At 42.6% G+C, this 20054-nt stretch overlaps 1 protein-coding gene across 5 annotated transcripts in view; it reads right to left on the bottom strand.

The window, feature by feature from the left end:
• The window catches only part of opcml (opioid binding protein/cell adhesion molecule-like), a 2007248-nt gene that overhangs the window by 808000 nt on the left and 1179194 nt on the right, over positions 1-20054 (bottom strand). For all 5 annotated transcript variants that reach the window (XM_070894353.1, XM_070894355.1, XM_070894354.1 and 2 more), the window contains one exon: positions 14900-15132. In XM_070894353.1, coding sequence (XP_070750454.1) covers positions 14900-15132 — 233 coding nt within the window. The remainder of the gene's footprint in view (positions 1-14899; positions 15133-20054) is intronic.

Below are 20054 nucleotides of genomic sequence, written 5' to 3'. Positions count from 1 at the left end.
CAGGGAGAAACTAGGGAAAGTCATCGGTAAAAAAAACAGCGAGATGCTAAAAATGGGATAAATGAGAAAGGGCACCAGCTTCAGTGCAGCAGAAACATCAGCATTTTGTTCTATCACAGAACAAGTAGACATTTGGGAGTTGAAATTGGCATGTGTTGTGCCTGTTTTTTCAGGTGTAAAACAGGCGCAAAACATACCAAGTTAGCAGTGAGATGGCTTACACCCAATCTCCGCACACATTGGTCCCATTAATAAATTCATGGGGACCATTTTTTAGTGGGCGGACACCTAAAATTTTGATTGGGCCTCGATCATAACTGTTCCAGCGCAGGGATCGTTCCCTGTGCCAACAGGCGGATAGTATGCAATTTCAACCCTTATATTAACTAATTTGTAATTCTGCATACTCATTAGAACAGAGATTTTAATTGGTTTGATCTCTCGATTCACAAGTATATGTTCATATGATGATCCGAAAGAAGCAGATGCAACATTTCTCATTACATCAGACAAAGTGATGCCTCGAAAAGTTGAGAATGGCAAAAGCCTTCACACTTGTGAAAATAATAATCATATATTATTTTGTTGTGCAGATGATCTCATCATTATCTGAATCAAACAGTTGCAAAACAAGTATAATCAACATCATTTCCCCATCCATGTGTTATTTTTTTTCTAAGCATAATTCAACAGAGTCTTAGGTTGATAGAGTCGGGCATTATGAAGGAAATTAAATTAAAATTGGTAAAATTACATTCATAAACCCAAGGTTGTCTCATCACTAACTGTCTTGATAGTTTGGCTCCTGCACATTTTCAGGCTAACTACTTTGTTTAAGCCACTAACCTGACAATGTCATCAGATATTTGCTCTTTAAACAAGTATTCAACAAATTGAACAATAGAAAAAGGAGCCAAAGTTAATCATAATTCTTTACAATAATTTAACTTCAAATGAATATCCAACATGGAAAGCTCATTTTGTTAACCTTTCTCTAACATTCCAGCTTTGGTACACATTTGCCTGTTGCAAATTTTACATTATAAGTTTAGAAACACCATTGAGATACTTGTGGCCATCAAATCATCCCTTAACAATTTTGAAAGTACATAGAACTCCAAATGGCACAGGGCCGCATGGGAGTGCTTATTGTTGAAGCTGCACTAAACTCAATGTAGAAAATATAATCTCACAATGTTATTCTGCTCTCCCCATGTTGAAATTTTCTATTTAGTGATTTCAAAAATAAAAAACAAAAAACAAGTAATTTAACCCAAGGAACTAGGAGTTACTGCAATTAGGCTTATGGAAAACAATTTCTATGGATCGTCCCTGAAGTATTCCTATAATATGAGTTCTGATGGTGAAATATGAAAGCAATGTTTTAAGCAATTGGAGGAGAAAAAGTGCGAACTGAATGCAGACTGGAAAAATCCTCTTTTCTCTTCTACTTGAAGCATTTGCTTTTTACAACTCTTCAGAGTGGAGTCATGAAACCAGAAACTGAAAAGTATAGCCCCGATTTTGATGGGGAGCGAAAATCAAGTGGGCAGAGGGGCAAGGTGAGTGCCAGCACCCCCAACCCCTGCCCCTTGTGACCTTAGAAATTTTCACTCCCAGGCCTCGTATGTCAGCCGCTGGTCAGTTGCCCCTTGCTGACTACCGGTCGACACCAAAGAGATGGTCGGTGGCAACAGGTTAAGTCACACGGATGTAGTTTCAGGAAGGTCTTGTTGGAGGAAAGGGAAGGGAACCCAGGCAACTGAGTCCTAAAATTTTCCTCGTGGGCCCATAGAGCAGAAGTGCTTCGTCTAGCTCCACAAGGAAAGTAGAAAAGCTCAACTGTTTGGGATTCTTCTGGTCCTGAATCCTCTTCCCACCTGGTGGGAATGCCATAATGGAATCCCTGCTAAGGCCACAGCTAAAATTGCAGCTGTGGTCCGATTACATCATCAGACCTCAAACTCCACTTTTAAAGAAGGACTCCACCAACTTCAGACAGGTGTCCTCAGAAGAGCACGATACAATAGACAACGGCAGGTAAGTCACGTAATGAATTTTAACGGCTTTTCTCGCCTGGTTTCCATCAGGCAGATGGAGTGAAAATGGCCCCTTATCTTTCCACTCACTGTAATAGATGCAAGATCTGTGCTCCTGTCTAAGGTACTTAATATTAGTGAAAAAAACATGATAAGTGTTCTGTTCATGCCAGCTAATTTAGGTATGGTGAATTATCAGTGTTAGCTGGATAATCTAGGTGTGGTGGTAAATTGATGTAAGGCATTGAAATAGGATTACAAGGATATTACTGCAAGGAAATTGGCCCAAATGGTTCAGTGGTATTTATCCTCTACACAAGCATATGTCCCTATATCCCTTTTCTTCAACCACCTATCTAACATAGTCTTAAATGAGCAGAGGTTTCCATAATGTAGCACTTTTCACCTTCATTTAACATGTGGAATGTCCCTGGTTCGAAATCGAGTGAAACAATTTGATAATACAAGGGAGAATCAGGCTGAATATAAAAAGTACATAAGAGAAAAGTGAAAAAGGAAATAAAAGGGGCAAAGAGATAGCACAAGAATTGTTGGTGGCTGACAGTAAAAGTGTTGTCAGCGGTGAGGCCAATTGGGGACAAAAATGGAAAAATATTGGTGTTGGTCGAAAGTATGGCTAAGATATTAAATGAGTACGTTGCATCGGTGTTTACCAAGGAAGAGAACTTTGCCAAAGTAAACATCATCATCATCACAGGCAGTCCTTCTTGCTCCCACTTTAAAAGTGAGTTCTCAGGTGACTGTACAGTCCAATTCAGGAATTACAGTCTCTGTCACAGTTGGAACAGACAGTCGTTGAAGGAAAGGGGGGGAAGGGGAGTCTGGTTTGCCACACGCTCCTTTCACTGCTTGCGTTTGTTTTCTGCATGCTCTCGGCGATGAGACTCGAGGTGTTCAGCGCCTTCCCGGATGCTCTTCCTCCATTTAGGCCGGTCTTTGGCCAGGAATGTTGCACTTTATCAAGGAGGCTTTGAGAGTATCTTTGAAACATTTCCTCTGCCAACCTGGGGATTGCTTGTCGTGTAGGAGTCCCGAGCAGAGCGCTTCCTTTGGGAGTCTTGTGTCAGGCATGCGGACAATGTGGCCCGCCCAACGGAGCTGGTCGAGTGTGGTCAGTACTTCGATGCTGCGGATGTTGGCCTGATCGAGAACACTAATGTTGGTGCATCTATCCTCCCAGGGGATCTTTCTCCAGCAATTTGAGGTGTCTACTGTATATAGTCCATTTCTCTGAGCCATACAAGAAGGTGGGTATCATTCGTAAACAAGGAGGTTGCTGGGACACTGGATGAGATAAAAATAGATAAAGGGGAGGTGCTAGACAGGCGGGCGGAAATTAAAGTGAATAAGTCACCTGGTCCAGATGCGATGCAACCAAGTTCATGTCTCCTGGCTGGGCAGAGCTCAAGTTACAAAGGTAGCATGGCTTTGAAATTTACCAGACTAGAAAAGATGTTAATTGGAAAGCCAATAACCTAATCAAGGAATAGCACCGGCCCTCCAGACAGACATATGTATGAGGAGAAATTAGTCAGGAACGGCCCTGGAAATAATACCCAATCCTGAGGCTTTCTGAGAAACTATGGACTTGAGGTAAAAAAACTCAAGCCAAATATTTCTCCCTCTCTTCTCCTTAGCGCATGGCAAAAGGAGGACCCCCCCTCTACAGACAAAGAAGTAGGCCGTGTGCTTTGCCAGAGGGAAGTAAAGAATACCTTTTTTATTGTAATATCATTGTATCTGTTATAACTAAGTACCTTGACAGCTGAGGACTGCTGCTTCTCTGATAGATGTGCATGTGTGTGTGTTTAATAAACTATTCCAAATTGTTTTAAAAGAATTGGTCTTGCTGTCAATTTAATGCCAGAGATTTAGAAATCTTTAAAAATTGGGGGCTCGTCCGGGATAGCTTTTGATCATTCTTCTGAATAATTGGAAATCTCAGGAGTTGCGATTCTAACCTGTGTAGTGAAGTGTAAACTATAAACTTTTAAACGGATCGGGAGAAGTTGCATCTTAAGGAGCAGTTGTCTCGATAGCTGGAACTGTTTAAGTTGGGACCCACCAGGGGTTAAATTCAAAAGACACAGGATGAAGGGATCAGTCATGTACAAAAAAACAGCAAAAGATATACAGGTAATCGATAAGAAGTATACAAAAAGCTACCCTTAAAGGACATACAAGAGTTACAGGTACAGGCAGCATACTTCTGTAAGGGCCAACATGCATCCTTTGGGGAGCTCGTGGCATTTATCCAGGAGAATGTAAATCAAGGAGAGCTAAGGCTAAAACGGGCAAATGGTCTCTTGGCATACATTACTGCACTCAGAGAGATGAGAAATTAATGAGGCAGGATGCAAGAGAGATTTAAAATTTAAGGGAAGTGATACAAGATTTAAAATACCAAAGGGCAAAAGAGATACAAGATATAAAAGAATCGCAAGTACAAGAGGTTCAATTAAACTAAACAGAGATTCAAAATATAAAAGAAAAAAAGGAAGAAAGCCTTCAACTTATTCGGCAGTTAAAGGAAGGAGAAATCCAACATTTGAGACAAGAAATTGATCGATTAAACCACAGTATTAGGCAATTAGAAAGAGGGGCCGAACAGGCAGCTTCGTTGCTACAGCAACAAAGCCTTTCAAATTTAAATGCCACAGCAGCCGTCGTCGAATGAAAACAAATTAGAGTGAAAAATATATAAATTGGAAAACTTGGGGCTCCAGCAAGAGGTAGAAGATGCTAGCGGGGGCACTGAGGGAAGTAATTAAGAAGCCACATAGGGAGGCAGACCACTCCTGGTGCCTACTAGAAATAGTGAGGCTAAAAAGTAAGTTAGGGGTGCAGCAGCCCTGGTACCCGCAGTAATGTGGGGAGCCATAACAGAGACAACAGAAGGGGCCAAGGGGGAGACAGATTGGGAAGAGAAAGGCAGACTGTATAATCCCTAGAAGGGTGGTGAAGGATGGGATATCTTGGAGACACGAAGGCCAACCGTAGCAGTAGTAAACTTCTTTACGATGTAATGCGCATGGTCACATCACCAGTAACCATACCGACTCATGGCCCATATCTGGTGCTGACGCCATGGCGGGTGGCCACGGGTTGGGGCCCATTAATGATGGCGACGACCCACTGGGAGTTAACAGGAGGTGGGCGAATTTCAGGAGAAGTTAGAGGAGAGAGATTTAACACGAGTCCTTCTCTTGGCCTATTCCACTTCCCTAAAAGATAATCTGCCAAATCTAAAAGATAGTCCTCCAGCCGATGTACTCATGACCGAGATCCTAAACCATTTAGGGATTCAAAACTTAAACTTAGTGGCTCTGCCTAATCAGACCAAGTAGCATCCCTAGAGCCTTCAGTAATCGCCTGTATGATATCTATGAACGTACCCAGAACCAGGTACCTGCAAATGCTGCAGTAGGAAAGAATCAGGAACAATTTAAATCAATGTTCCTGACCCAACTCCACTCTTTAGTTAAAGCTTCCCTGAGCATAGCCATGAGACCCACCAATCAGTGGACAGATAGAGACCAATGCTCAAATAGCCTGGGAGGTGGTAAAAGACCAGCTAAAGTTAAAGTCACCAACCACCGCAAATAAACCAGTGTCAACGGTGGAGGGATCTAGGTGTTACCCCTTTAAGGGACAATGCTTTTATTGTAAGAAGGTAGGCCACCTAGCAAAAGACTGCAGCAGACCCATACAGGTACCTGACCATTGTGCAACACGTAGATACCTCCTGAGGGACGAATCCAAGCCCTCTGGGATGGATCAACAATTGGACCAATTGATAACTCTCATACAAGCCCAAATTGTCACGGGGCAGATGTAAAATCATTTACTAGTGCACGCAATCGCCAATGCACACTCATTAGAGAGACTTCTTCAAGGATTCAACCTATGACGGGGTCCGGCCCCCAAAGATTGTCGGAAGTGGGGTTCCGACATGATGGTAGCGACCAGTAGTCCTTGTTGTCTTACAAAGGGACCGGCAGCAGATTATGCTTATCGATACTGGCTCAGCTGTTACCATCATCCACACCCCATACCCTGAACGTCATGCAGCGGTGGGCAAGGGTTGTCTGACCCATAAAGAATTAATGGTGATACAACCACCGCTTATACAGGGAAGGCCACTGAACCTCAGTTGGGAGGCCTCACCTGTAAGGCCCCTGAGCCGACATTGATGACCACCCTCGACGGAAGGGCAATTGTAGGGAATGATGCGTTGGTATCGCGTGGTGATAGATTACAATCTGGACTGTGTTTAGATGGGATTAAGAGATAATTTTAGATGCTCACTCGGTTTTTGCTATTAAAAGTCATCGGAGTATGACCCTCCGGGGAGTGAAAATGAAGCTGTGGCAAAACTAATTCAGGACTGTGGAAAAATGGCAGACGAAGAGTATATTGAGGGACCCCCACCGCCCCGCCCCCCCTCCCTCCCCCAACTCATTCACAAAACAGTATCACATCCCAAGGGAGAGTCACCCGTACATCCGAGACAGCATAAAATCCCTAGTCAAGCAGGGTATTGTTAGGGCAGGCACTTTCACGACCAATTCATAGAAACATAGAAACATAGAAAATAGGTGCAGGAGTAGGCCATCTGGCCCTTCGAGCCTTCACCACCATTCAATAAGATCATGGCTGATCATTCCTTCAGTACCCCGTTCCGGCTTTCTCTCCATACCCCTTGATCTCTTTAGCCGCAAGGGTCATATCTAACTCCCTCTTGAATATATCCAATGAACTGGCATCAACAACTCTCTGCGGTAGGGAATTCCACAGGTTAACAACTCTCTGAGTGAAGAAGTTCCTCCTCATCTCAGTCCTAAATGGCTGACCCCTTATCCTAAGACTATGTCCCCTGGGTCTGGACTTCCCCAACATCGGGAACATTCTTCCTGTATCTAACCTGTCCAGTCCCGTCAGAATTTTATATGTTTCTATGAGATCCCCTCTCATCCTTCCAAACTCCAGTGAATACAGGCCCAATCGATCCAGTCTCTCCTCATATATCAGTCCTGCCATCCCAGGAATCCGTCTGGTGAACCTCCGCTGCACTCCTTCCTCAGATTAGGAGACCAAAACTAAACACAATTTTCCAGGTGCGGCCTCACCAAGGCCCTGTATAACTGCAGTAAGACTTCCCTGCTCCTATACTCAAATCCCCTTGCTATGAAGGCCAACATACCATTTGCCTTCTTCACTGCCTGCTGTACCTGTAAGCTAACCTTCAATGACTGATGAATCATGACACCCAGGTCTCGCTGCAACTCCCCTTTTCCTAATCTGCAGCCATTCAGATAATATTCTGCCTTCGTGTTTTTGCCCCGAAAGTGGATAACCTCACATTTATCCACATTATACTGCATCTACCATGTAGTTGCCCACTCGCCTAACCTGTCCAAATCACCGTGCAGCCTCTTAGCGTCCTCCTCACAGCTCACACCGCCACCCAGTTTAGTGTCATCTGCAAACTTGGAGATATTACACTCAATTCCATCATCCAAATCATTAATATATATTGTAAAGAGCTGGGGTCCCAGCACTGAGCCCTGTGGCATTCCACTAGTCACTGCCTGCCATTCTGAAAAGGACCCGTTTATCCTGACTCTCTGCTTCCTGTCTGCCAACCAGTTCTCTATCCATGTCAGTACATTACCCCCAATACCATGTGCTTTGATTTTGCACACCAATCTCCTGTGTGGGACCTTGTCAAAAGCCTTTTGAAAGTCCAAACACACCACATCCACTGGTTCTCCCTTGTCCACTCTACTAGTTACATCCTCAAAAAATTCCATAAGATTTGTCAAGCATGATTTCCCCTTCATAAATCCATGCTGACTTGGACCTATCCTATCACTGCTCTCCAAATGTGCTGCTATTTCATCCTTAATGATTGATTCCAACATTTTCCCACATGGCTGGTTAAAAAGCCTGACAGCAGCTGGCAACTGACTCTTGATTACAGAAAGTTAAATTCTATAACACCAGCCTGCTCACCAGTAGTAAGAGAAACTCCCACCATATTATCTCAAGTTCCTGCTGGTTCCAAATACTTCTTGACCCTCGACATCGCCAATGGATTCTGGTATATTCCTATTGAAAGGGAAGACCAGTACAAATTTGCGTTCACATTTGAGGACCAGAGCTACACCTGCACATGCCTGCCTCAGAGGTTTCACAATGCCCCACCAATTTTCCACAAAAGAATGGCTGCAATTTTTTAAGACTTTTCCTGCCCTACCGGCTTGCTGCTACCTACTACTGGCAACCGACAGCATGGAGGAGCACCTGTCCCTTTTGTACGAACTGTTGACATTGTTGGATCAAGCGGGACCAAAGGTGAATCTCTGTAAGGCTCAATTAGTAAAAGAGTGAGTCACATTTCTAGGAGTGTGCATTTCTCCAGAGGGATCATCCCCCGACTCTCACGAGCGACTGCCATTACCCACTTCCAAAACAGCCCTACGATCATTCTTGGTTTTGGTGGGGTACCAAAGGAACTTTATCCCAGGCTTTGCAGAATGCGGAAAGCCCCGGTATGATCTGATAAAACTGTAGATATACGCTCGGCATGGTCTGATGCTCACACCCAGTCTGTGGCTAAAGTAAAAACTGCTGTGATACAGGCCACATGTCTGATCCCTCCCAATCCCACGTGGCCCTTTCATTTAGAGATTGGAGCCACAGAACAAAGCCTCACTGCAGTTCTGTGCCAAACAGGAGCTGATCGACGACAGCTAATTGCATATATGTCTCGAATACTGCAGGGGGCAGAAAAGACATAAATAGGTGCAGTGTCCAAAATCCGGAGTTCCGGAATCCAAAATGTTCCGTAATCCGGACTCCGGGCCGATTAGAGGCAAAGTTGTCTGGAATCCGTAAAACGTTCCGGAATCCGGACCCGCCGACCCTGGTCCCACCGCTGCCCGACCTCGGGCCTCGCCTCACCGCCCCTCATCACGCCACTGCCCGACGTCGGGGCCTCGTCGCTGGCCCACCCAAACACCTCCTCCGCGACGGGGCCGCTCAACCAGCTCCTCCGCGACAGGGTCTCCCGAACACTTCCTCGGTGGCGGGGCCCACCCGAACACTTCCTCCTCGGCAGGGCCTCACCCGCACAACTCCTTGGAGGCTGGGCCCCGCCCAATGATCTCATCGATGGGGCCGGCGACCCGAACAGCCCCTCGTTGAGCACAACCACCCCCCCACCCGCACTTCTAAATCCGAAATCCCGAAATCCCCAAACCTGGGCTCGGGTGTTTCCGGATTCAGAAAGATGTTCCGTAGTCCGGAAAAACGCGGAATCCGGAACGGCCTCAGTCCCGAGGATTCGCTAGCTTCCTTGCAGCGCCTCAGCAAATGGACATTGGAATTTATGGAAAGAGACATTGATACAATTTCCAAACCCACCACATTGCTGCCACAATTTCTGATCTACGAGGGGGACCCGCATGAATGTCCCATCTTGTGCAGAAAAAGCCCACACAGGGTGCCCCAGATGTCTACACTGATGTGTCCTCATATCACATTGAGGGATCTTAGGATAAGGGGTAGGCCATTTAGGACTGAGATGAGGAGAAACTTCTTCACTCAGGAGAGTTCTTAACCTGTGGAATTCCCTACCGCAGAGAGTTGTTGATGCCAGTTCATTGGATATATTCAAGAGGGAGTTAGATGTGGCCCTTGCGGCTAAAGGGATTAAGGGGTATGGAGAGAAAGCAGGAAAGGGGTACTGAGGGAAAGATCAGCCATGATCTTATTGAATGGTGGTGCAGGTCGAAGGGCAAATGGCTTACTCCTGCATCTATTTTCTATGTTTCTATGTTTCGATCCCCTCACACCGGATATGCTGTGGTATTGCCAGAAAGAACCATCCAGCAAAGATGCAACAGACAGTCTTCACAATATGCAGAAATCACCGCACTTCTAACCACTATAAAGGAAACCTCAGAGAGACCTGTGAATATTTGGTCAGATAGCGCCTATGCTATAAATACCATGTTCTCCTTGCCCCTATACCTCAAAAATGACTATCGTACGATAGACGGTAAGGCCCTGGTCCATAGGCCCTGGTTACGCCTGCTCTGGTCATACCTTAAACAGCGATCCCAGCCCTGCTTCATCGGAAAGGTAGCAGCCCATAGAAAAGGGGGTCCACATAGAGAGGGAAATTCCAGAGCAGACAGAGCAGCCAAAATACGCTGTGATTGATGGGGAGATAGAGGATATAGTTGTTGAGCCCTGCAATGCTGTTAGCAAGGCCTCCCCAACAGATCACCTAGATTTAAAATCCCTGTAGCAGCAATACTGGCCATATGCTGTTGTAAGTGCCTGGCACAAGGAAGACAGACCCCTTCCTCAACCGATAGCCTGGGCTCTGAATACATACTAGCCACTGCCCCTGATTCAGATGAGCAGTTGCTGATGTTCCACAAAAAGCCTAATGCCTGTCCAGTGGTGTTCCACCAGAGGTGGGTCAGGAACTGCCCTCCCTCTGTCACTCCCATCCCACAGCAAGGCACTATTCGGCCCTGGTAACCTTCTAAAAGGTAGCATCCACAGCTTGGTGGCCTTCCATGAGGGAAACAATCAACCAATATGTGGCACGATATCTACCGTGCCTGCTGTACAATCCTCCCGCATGCACAAACCGAGCCTTGCTTCAAAGCGCACCCCCACCTCAAGAGCCAGGGACTCAACTCCAGATAGACTTCATTGGGCCACTTCCACAGGCGCAAGGCAATTTTCAGCATGCTTCAGTGATGGTGGATCAATTCACTAAATGTATCAAAGCATTTCCCTGCCGCTCCAACACCGCAATCATGGCAGCCAAAATATTATTAAATCATGTGTTTTGTAGGTGGGGAATACCAGTACAAGTGGGCAGAGATCAAGATTCACACTTTACCGGTAAAATTTTTACCCACCTGCAGGAAATGTTGGGGATAAAACACAAATTACGTATTGCTCACTATCCCCAGTCATCCAGAGGGGTCAAAAGGGGAAACAGGACCCTCAAGTTAATGTTAAAAAAATTGTGCGCGGACCACCCCACTCAATGGACTAACATGCTGCCAAAGTGCTTAATGGCAATGAGCACCTCATAAAACAACAAGAGTCTCTCCATATAAAGCCATGAATGGGAGGCTCATGAGAACACCAGGCCAGCTAACACTAACAGGGATGAGTCCCCTGACAATGAAACCATGTAGTTCCGAGTGGCTGGTACAAGTGGGAGATCACACCGATCAGATCAATTGATTTGTGACCATGAAATTAGGGAAGTCAAAAAACAAATTAAAGGGTACTTTGACAACAAAGTACATCCCTTTGAATATCAGGTGGGAGACTCAGTAATGATTCCAAATTATGGAAAAAAGAAGCATGTCTTTGAGCTCGGGTGGTGGAGACCGTATACAATTATAAGCCGATTGAACCCAGCGGTTTATTTCATTCAGTTACGAGGGAAAAATGGCATTAAGTACAAGAAACGGTTTCACATTAATCAGTTAAAAACTGCCAATGAGTAATTACTACACTGATCTTGTATCCCACAGACCATGATATGGATCCTCACGATTGTCGGGATGATACTGGCCACGAACGAAGCTGCGGGAAGATGGAGAAGCGGGAGCTGCAGCATGTCTCAGGAACATCATCAATGTGCTTTGAGAAGCAATGGTGCACTGAGGATATGGGAAGGGGAGGGTCTCCGCTGGAGATGTTGTTGTACTATAGTAAATCCACTACGTGTGATATTCACCTGACGAGGTGGGGACTGAGTCAGGCCATCCACTTTTCTCTCTCTCTCTCTCTCTCTCTTTAAAACCCATTATACAGCAGTCATCCACCTCACAGAAACATAAACAACAGAGCTATCAGAACCCGCTCAATGTTTATGACACATGAACCCTGAGGAGATAAATCATATGAGGATATATATATATATAGAGAGAGAGAGAGAGATAAATGTTAGAAGTGTAGATTATACAAAAAGACAAGCTTGAAGAGACAAAATGGATACCTTCCCCAAGTTCATGTCTCCTGGCTGGGCAGAGCTCAAGTAACAAAGGAAGCATGGCTTTGAAACTCACCAAACTAGAAAAGATGTTAATTGGAAAGCCATTAACCTAATCAAGGCACTGGCCCTCCGACAGACACATATATGAAGAGAAGCTAATCAGGAGCGGCCCTGGAACCAAGACCCAATCCTGAGCCTTTCTGAGAAACTATGGCCTTAAAAGGTACAAAAACTCAAGCCAAAGATTGCTCTCTCTCTTCTCCTTCGCACATGGCAAAAGCAGGACCTCCCTCTACAGACAAAGAAGCAGGCCGTGTGCTTTGCCAGAGAGAAATAAAGTATACCTTTTTTATTGTAACATCATTGTATCTGTTGTAATTAAGTAGACCCATAGGATAGCTGAGGACTGCTGTTTCTCTGATAGATATGCATGTGTGTGTGTTTAATAAACTATTCCAAATTATTTTTAGAGAATTGGTCTTGCTGTCAATTTAATGCCAGAGAATTAGAAATCTTACTACAGACACTGTCTGACCTGCTGTGTATTGGCAGCATTTTCTGTTTTTATTTCAGGTTTTCAGCATCGTCAGTATTTTAATTTTATATTTGTGTCGGAACAAATTGGAAGGCGAGGGGCACAAGTCTCTGTTTCTTTTTCGAGCAAATAGTGACACGCTGTGTCCCCAAAATGCTTATTGCCAGCATGAAACACTTGCGTTTGGGTTTTGCTGTAAATGTATATTTAATGCAGTATATTTGGTGCGGGAATAATTTCTAATTTTACTGAATCCTGCATCTTGGTCAGTATATGTGCAGTATCAAGTCTGGTCTTTGCTGTCCTAAACCACCATGGATCAAAGTGAGGCAGCAGAATAGATGGGAGCCAATTTTCAAAATCTAAAATCATCTTGTGTACAATTTTTCTCAGCAATGTGCAAATGTAGAGTGATGCCTTCAGCTTCTTATGAACACAGCAGGCTCTAAAATTACTGCCCAGTTAGCTATGAGTGACCCAGCGTGTAAAGTTGTAGATGTTCCATCTTAAGATTCGTCTAAATCAATAGCCATCAGCGCTTTGAAATGAAACTCAGATTAGATACCATTTTTTCATTTTTTTAAATAAATACACTCAATTCCATATCCTGAAGACTTCAGAAAATCATACAGGAATTGCCTAAGCGGATTATATATATTTTATTATCCTCTTCTACCCATGGCCAATACTGATCTGCCCCCAAAATGAATTAATCCTATCTTTACTAGTCTATGTCATACAAACCAGTTGAGTTAGTTTGTTAAAAATAAATCTCTCAAAATCTTCACAAAAAAGTTCAGAACATCTTAAATTGAGAACAAATAACTTTCAATGATACAGCACTACAATCTAATTGAGGGATTCAAATAATGGAAGGCAAAACCCAAGTGATTGAAGTCCATTAGTTAAGCCCTTTCGATTACAAACTTGTGGTCACTCTGGGTACTGGTTAATATTTTTAACAGATACTGTTTTAAGTCTTGGATCTTGCTGTTTAAGCACCATTGGTAGAAAACCAATACAGGTGCTGACTGTCAGTCGACTCCACATCCTTCATACACAATGACAATTATACAGGGCAATTGACAACTGCAAAGCATTACTACAAATGTATTCACATGTTCCATATAATAGTTTAAGAGCATCAGGAATCTCTTATGAATAATCTGTTATCTCTCTATCCTAATCACATACAAAATTTTAGATCTAAATGTTTAATAATATAGGTATTGCATGCTCTACATAATCATTACAGTCTAGAATTTCCTCAAAGTTAAAGCCACAAAGAGGGATTATCTGGGTGGCCAGGGGCTAGCTAGCAGGGTCTGAAATTGGGGTGGAACCTGTTTGTGCTGAGTCATCACACCATTTTGCCTGCGCTGCTGTTTGCTTAGGGAAGTGGGGTGGCGACAGGGCAATCTGACAGAATTTGCTACAGTGCTCCCCGATGCCTCTAGCAACAGAATTGTGAAGCAATCGGCTGCCCTAAGGAATTCAGGCTTAGCAATAGGTTGATTCTCATCCTTGGCTATACCTGCCACCACAGGGACATAACGGCCGACTAAAGTTGCAATTTCCCATTTCTAGACATGGGATCCTGAGTACCAATCACTGCTCTGCCTGAGATAAAACTGCACATCAAGTACTGTTCCAACTTTGCAGCAGATGAAGACATTTTTGTGTCATCCTACATCATCTAGGAATGACACGTGCTTCCAATATCAAGGTAGGAAGAGTATATTGGCATATTGTACATTTGGTAGTTTCAAGGAAATAAACTGCTTGTAACAAAAATAACATATCATGATTGTAGATTTTAAAGCTTGTTCTGTAAATCTGTACAATCAAGATTCGTCTCAAAATCTTTTTTGAGACTTCCCTGGAGTAATACAAAACTGCAACCTAACAACAACATTCTTTTAAAGTTGTATTCCGCTGAAATAAAGATTCTGAATAATCTTGATATCTTCTCACTGATTAGAATTAAAAATTGGTTGAATTGACTTGCTCAGTACAGGAGAGACTTTAAGAAAAATGTGATTTTTGAGGAAATGTCAGTTCACAATTCAATTTAATGTTTGTTTTAATCTTTTTTTAAAAAAAAGGAAAACTAATCAGCTGCTGAATTACTGAAACAATTGTAAGAATCTTTTAACTTTTAAATGGGATAATTGTTGTTGCATTTTCTTAAAGTATTATGCTACACTGTTTCTTTTTCTATTCAATTGTATTAAATTGTCACAAGTAATTATAATTGCACCATACCTTGTACTATTACGTGCACCCGAGATGTCCTGGGATGGTTGTGAGTTTGAACTGAGCAGGTGTAAGGGCCTTCATCATACACATCCACGTCCACTATCTGAATGCTGTATTCTGTTTTGCTGTTAGTCACAATAACCACCCGAGGGTCTAGTGACCACTTATCCTTCCCTGCGTAGAGTATGCTGGAGCGATTCAGCCAAGCCACTCGTGTCACTCCACTGTCAATAGTGCACCTGAAATGAGACCAGAAAAGAAAAGCAGATGTCAGAATATGAAGACATCAGAACAATAAAAACAAAATAACAGCTTTATACAACATTTTATCATCTCCCAAATGATTGCAATGACAGTATAAGCAACCCAATTATGGAGCAATACAAGGCTCCAATGTGTTGTATCACTACCACCAGCAGAAAGATGTTTTAGGGTTCGTGAAATTGTATCAGCATGAATTATAAACCATTCTCAACCAGTGGAGAATTATCAATGCTGAATTAGATAATCGGTTTGAAAGATGGCTGCAAACAAGGGATTATTATATAAACAGGAAATTCTGAAAATTCAGGTCAGGCGGCATCTGTGGAAAGAACAGACAGTTAATGGGGCACCATTTGTTACATTTGCCCTTATCTATTTAATTTCTATAACCTTTTGCTCAGGAAGTTGCTATAGGTTCGAAATCCAAACATACAGCGCCCTCTATAGGGCATCTGACATCTGTGTGAACAGGGCAGGCAATTGTGTGTCTCCTTAACCAATTAGATGGAAGTATTGTGAATAAAGAGGCTGAACCAGGAAGTGGAATATTTAATGCAATTATCAAATCAGGTACAAAAGAAAAATAAAGAGAGTGAAAGAAAAATTATACTAAGAGAAAGAGAGAAAATAAGAGACAAAGAAAAGTAATACATGTTATTTTTTTAAAAATCTCCAACAAATAAAATCTCAAGGAATGAGACTCCATACCTGTAAAAGTTAATTTTCAATGCCAAAGAGGTTGTTTGGCAGTAATTAAGAGTTATCGCCATTAAAAGGGGTGAATAGACTAAAATGGACAAGCCCTAACTTTCTGTGATGAATTTAGTTCTTGTCTATGACTTAAATACAGGAACATCCAGCTGTTCAATAGATTTGAATGAGGAAGCGGAGCGACGTGCCGCTTTTGTGCAGCTTACGGAGGAGCGGCACATCTGCAATTTCCAGAGTTTGTGTGTTCTGCGCTCGTCTGAATTTGCTGTCCACTTTGCGCAGAAATAACAGTGAGCGCCATTTGCCTCAATGTTCCTTTTACAGTAAATTCTGGAACAATGTTTCATGTGCAGACACGTCTTCAAAACTGAAAAATAAGATGGATGGGGGTATTAATAGAATCAGGGAAAAGAAGGGGAATCATGAGTGGAAATGGTATAACAGATCATCTCGGACAAGTTATGGACAAAAGTATAAAAATTCTGAATAAATTAACAGGATGCAACTGAACAGCATTTAAAAAGAAACAAAATTGGGGGCAGGGGAATAATAAAAATTAAAGAATGTACAAAAATCACACAAAAAGAAGTAGAATGACTTACAAAGTGCTCAAATGGAAAACAGGAGATGGTTAAATGGTAGAAATATATTACATGTGGCAATGGGAGGCATAATGATAGGAATCAAAGACATTGAAGACATTTATAAGGCACAGAGAATGTATGAAAAGCTGAGGAGCTTCAGGATAAGGCAGGTAGAAATGGAAGCATGAAAAACTGAAAGTGGAGCAGACTATTTTATGAACTGGTTAGTGTTATGGTGTCAGTAATTGAACTCATTACGATTGAGTAACATTCTCGATATTGGGCTTCTCGATTTTCAGCCACAGCTCTTGGAGGTGGTTAAGCCTCATTTTGAAAGACAAAATGTTGGGCTAGTTCGCATTAACTGACATGCATTTGAGCACATAATTAAACTCAATGGTGTAGATCTTGACTGTGTAAAATGGGTGATAGCGAGTTGTCAATCCATTTTGCATCTCTTCCGATTTCTATTTTCATTGAGTTCAATGGGTGGGGGGGAACTTGGGTGTAAATATTTGCAGTTTCCTATCATATTAAATCATGTTGAAGCTTTAAGGTGCTGTGCTACAAACTATCGCTATCTGCCATTATCCTTCTCGGCTAACATTCATGCTATCTCCTGATCCTTGCAATGTTGTATCATATATATCAATAACATTGAGAACTTTAATTTTTTCATATTTTTATGTTTCAAGTACTTTAAATGAAAAGTAATTAGATGGTTCTTCTGCTTTGAATTGTTTATTGATTTTACCAATCAGGAATGAAAGAGTGAATCTTTTTTCGGTCTTCTTCAGCTTGCATTCCCCTCCCAACTGTGAAAGATCCTTCTCGATTAAGAACATAAGAACATAAGAAATAGGAACAGGAGTCGGCCATACAGCCCCTCGAGCCTGCTCCGCCATTCAATATCAAGGACTCAGATTCACTTCCCCGCCCGCTCCCCATAACCCTTTATCCCCTTAACGTTCAAGAAACTATCTATTTCTGTCTTAAATTTATTCAATGTCCCAGCTTCCACAGCTCTCTGAGGCAGCAAATTACACAGATTTACAACCCTCTGAGAGAAAAAATTCCTCCTCATCTCTGTTTTAAATGGGCATCCCCTTATTCTAAGATCATGCCCTAGTTCTAGTCTCCCCCATCAGTGGAAACATCCTCTCTGCATCCACCTTGTCAAGCCCCCTCATAATCTTATACGTTTTTATAAGATCACCTCTCATTCTTCTGAATTCCAAGGAGTAGAGGCCCAACCTACTCAACCTTTCCTCATAAGTCAACCCCCTCATCCCCGGAATCAACCTAGTGAACCTTCTCTGAACTGCCTCCAAAGCAAGTATATCCTTTCGTAAATATGGAAACCAAAACTGCACGCAGTATTCCATGTGTGGCCTCACCAACACCTTGTATAGCTGTAGCAAGACTTCCCTGCTTTTATACTCCATACCCTTAGCAATAAAGGCCAAGATACCATTGGCCTTCCTGATCAAATGCTGTACCTGCATACTCTCCTTTTGTGTTTCATGCACAAGTACCCCGCTGTACTGCAGCACTTTGTAATCTTTCTCCATTTAAATAATAACTTGCTCTTTGAGTTTTTCTGCCAAAGTACATGACCTCACACTTTCCAACATTATACTCCATCTGCCAAATTTTTGCCCACTCACTCAGCCTGTCTATCTCCTTTTGCAGATTTTTTGTGTCCTCCTCACACATTACTTTTCCTCCCATCTTTGTATCGTCAGCAAACTTGGCTACATAACACTCAGTCCCTTCTTCCAAGTCGTTAATATAGATTGTATATAGTTGGGGTCCCAGTACTGATCCCTGCGGTACCCCATTAGTTACTGGTTGCCAACCAGAGAATGAATCATTTATCACGACTCTCTGTTGTCTGTTAGTTAGCCAATCCTCTATCCATGCTAACATATTACCCCCAATCCCATGAACTTTTATCTTGTGCAGTAACCTTTTATATGGCACCTTGTCAAATGCCTTCTGGAAAACCAAATACACCACATCCACTGGTTCCCCTTTATCCACCCCATTCGTTACATCCTCAAAGATCTCCACCAAATTTGTCAAACATGACTTCCCCTTCATAAATCCATGCTGACTCTGCCTGACCGAATTTTGCTTAGTCAAATGTCCTGCTACTGCTTCTTAAATAGTGGACTCCAACATTTTCCCAACCACAGATGTTAGGTTAACTGGTTCATTGTTTCCTGCTTTTTGTCTGCCTCCTTTTTTAAATAGGGGCATTACATTTGCAGTTTTCCAATCTGCTGGGACGTCCCTATAATCCAGGGAATTTTGGTAAATTACAACCAATGCATCCACTATCCCTGCCGCTACTTCTCCGAAGTCCCTAGGATGCAAGCCCTCAGGTCCAGGGGATTTATCCGTCTTTCATCCCATTATCTTACTGAGTACCACCTCCTTAGTGACTGTGATTGTGTTAAGTTCCTCCGCCCCCCCCCACCCCCCAATAGCCCCTTGACTATCCACTGTTGGAATATTGTTAGTGTCCTCTACTGTAAAGAATGATACAATATACTTGTTCAGAGTTTCTGCCATCTCCATATTCCCCATTACTAGTTCCCAGTCTTGTCCTCTAAGGGACCAACATTTACTTTAGCCACTCTTTTCCTTTTTATATACCTATAAAATATTTTGTGCCAGTTTACTTTCATAGTCTATCTTCCCTTTCTTAATCATTTTTTTAGTCGTTCTTTGCTGGCTTTTAAAAGCTTCCCAGTCTTCTGTCCTCCCACTAGTTTTGGCTATCTTGTATGCCCTTGTTTTTAATTGAAAACCTTCCTTTATTTCTTTAGTTAGCCATGGATGGCTATCTTTTCTCTTACAACTTTTCCTCCTCACTGGAATATATTTTTCTTCAGAGTTGTGAAATATCTCCTTAAATGTACACGAGTGGGAGATAGTTTAGGACCTGTGCAATATTAAGCACATGTTCACTCTTATTTTTACAATGAAGATTTAGAGATGTTTCTATTAGTCTAGCACATGTTCCTCACATTCTTTTTTATAAAATATAGCTGATTCTTGTAGCATTGCACCCACCATTGTTTCTGGATTCAATACTGTCCAAATCCATGGAGGTCAATGGACTTGATAAGCATGTCAGTGACAACCCTCTACAGCATCAGAGACCAATGGCCGATACTCTATAAGAATTATGACTGAATTCACACTACAAAAGCTGCTAGAACTTAAGCTGCACCTCCATTATTAAGCCAAGAGCACAGGAGATGTACCTCAATATTCAGGAAAGCTAGGCATGTTACTTCTCTTGTCTGTGAAACACTTTTCCAAAGAGTGTCATTGTCTGAAATGGTGTTCACTATGATCGGGCATTCAGACACTTAAGCTGTTTTCTTTTGGTGTAATCGTGTTGTTTCAGCACTGGTTCCCAAAGTGCGGATCTTAGGCAGCCTATGGCACCCCCAAAGTAAACCTGTTAGATTCGGTAGCGCTACTGAGGAAGACCCATTACTACATCCAAACATCAAACATCAAGTTAATTTACCTGGATTCTGGTCCAAATGAGTTCAGCAGTTTACATTGAGACTGCAACACGCTCT

This window comes from Pristiophorus japonicus, chromosome 11 (genome assembly GCF_044704955.1).
Source record: "Pristiophorus japonicus isolate sPriJap1 chromosome 11, sPriJap1.hap1, whole genome shotgun sequence".
NCBI lineage: Eukaryota > Metazoa > Chordata > Chondrichthyes > Pristiophoridae > Pristiophorus > Pristiophorus japonicus.
The sequence above is the reverse complement of the archived record's forward strand: the minus strand, read 5'-3'. Positions and strand labels throughout refer to the sequence as shown.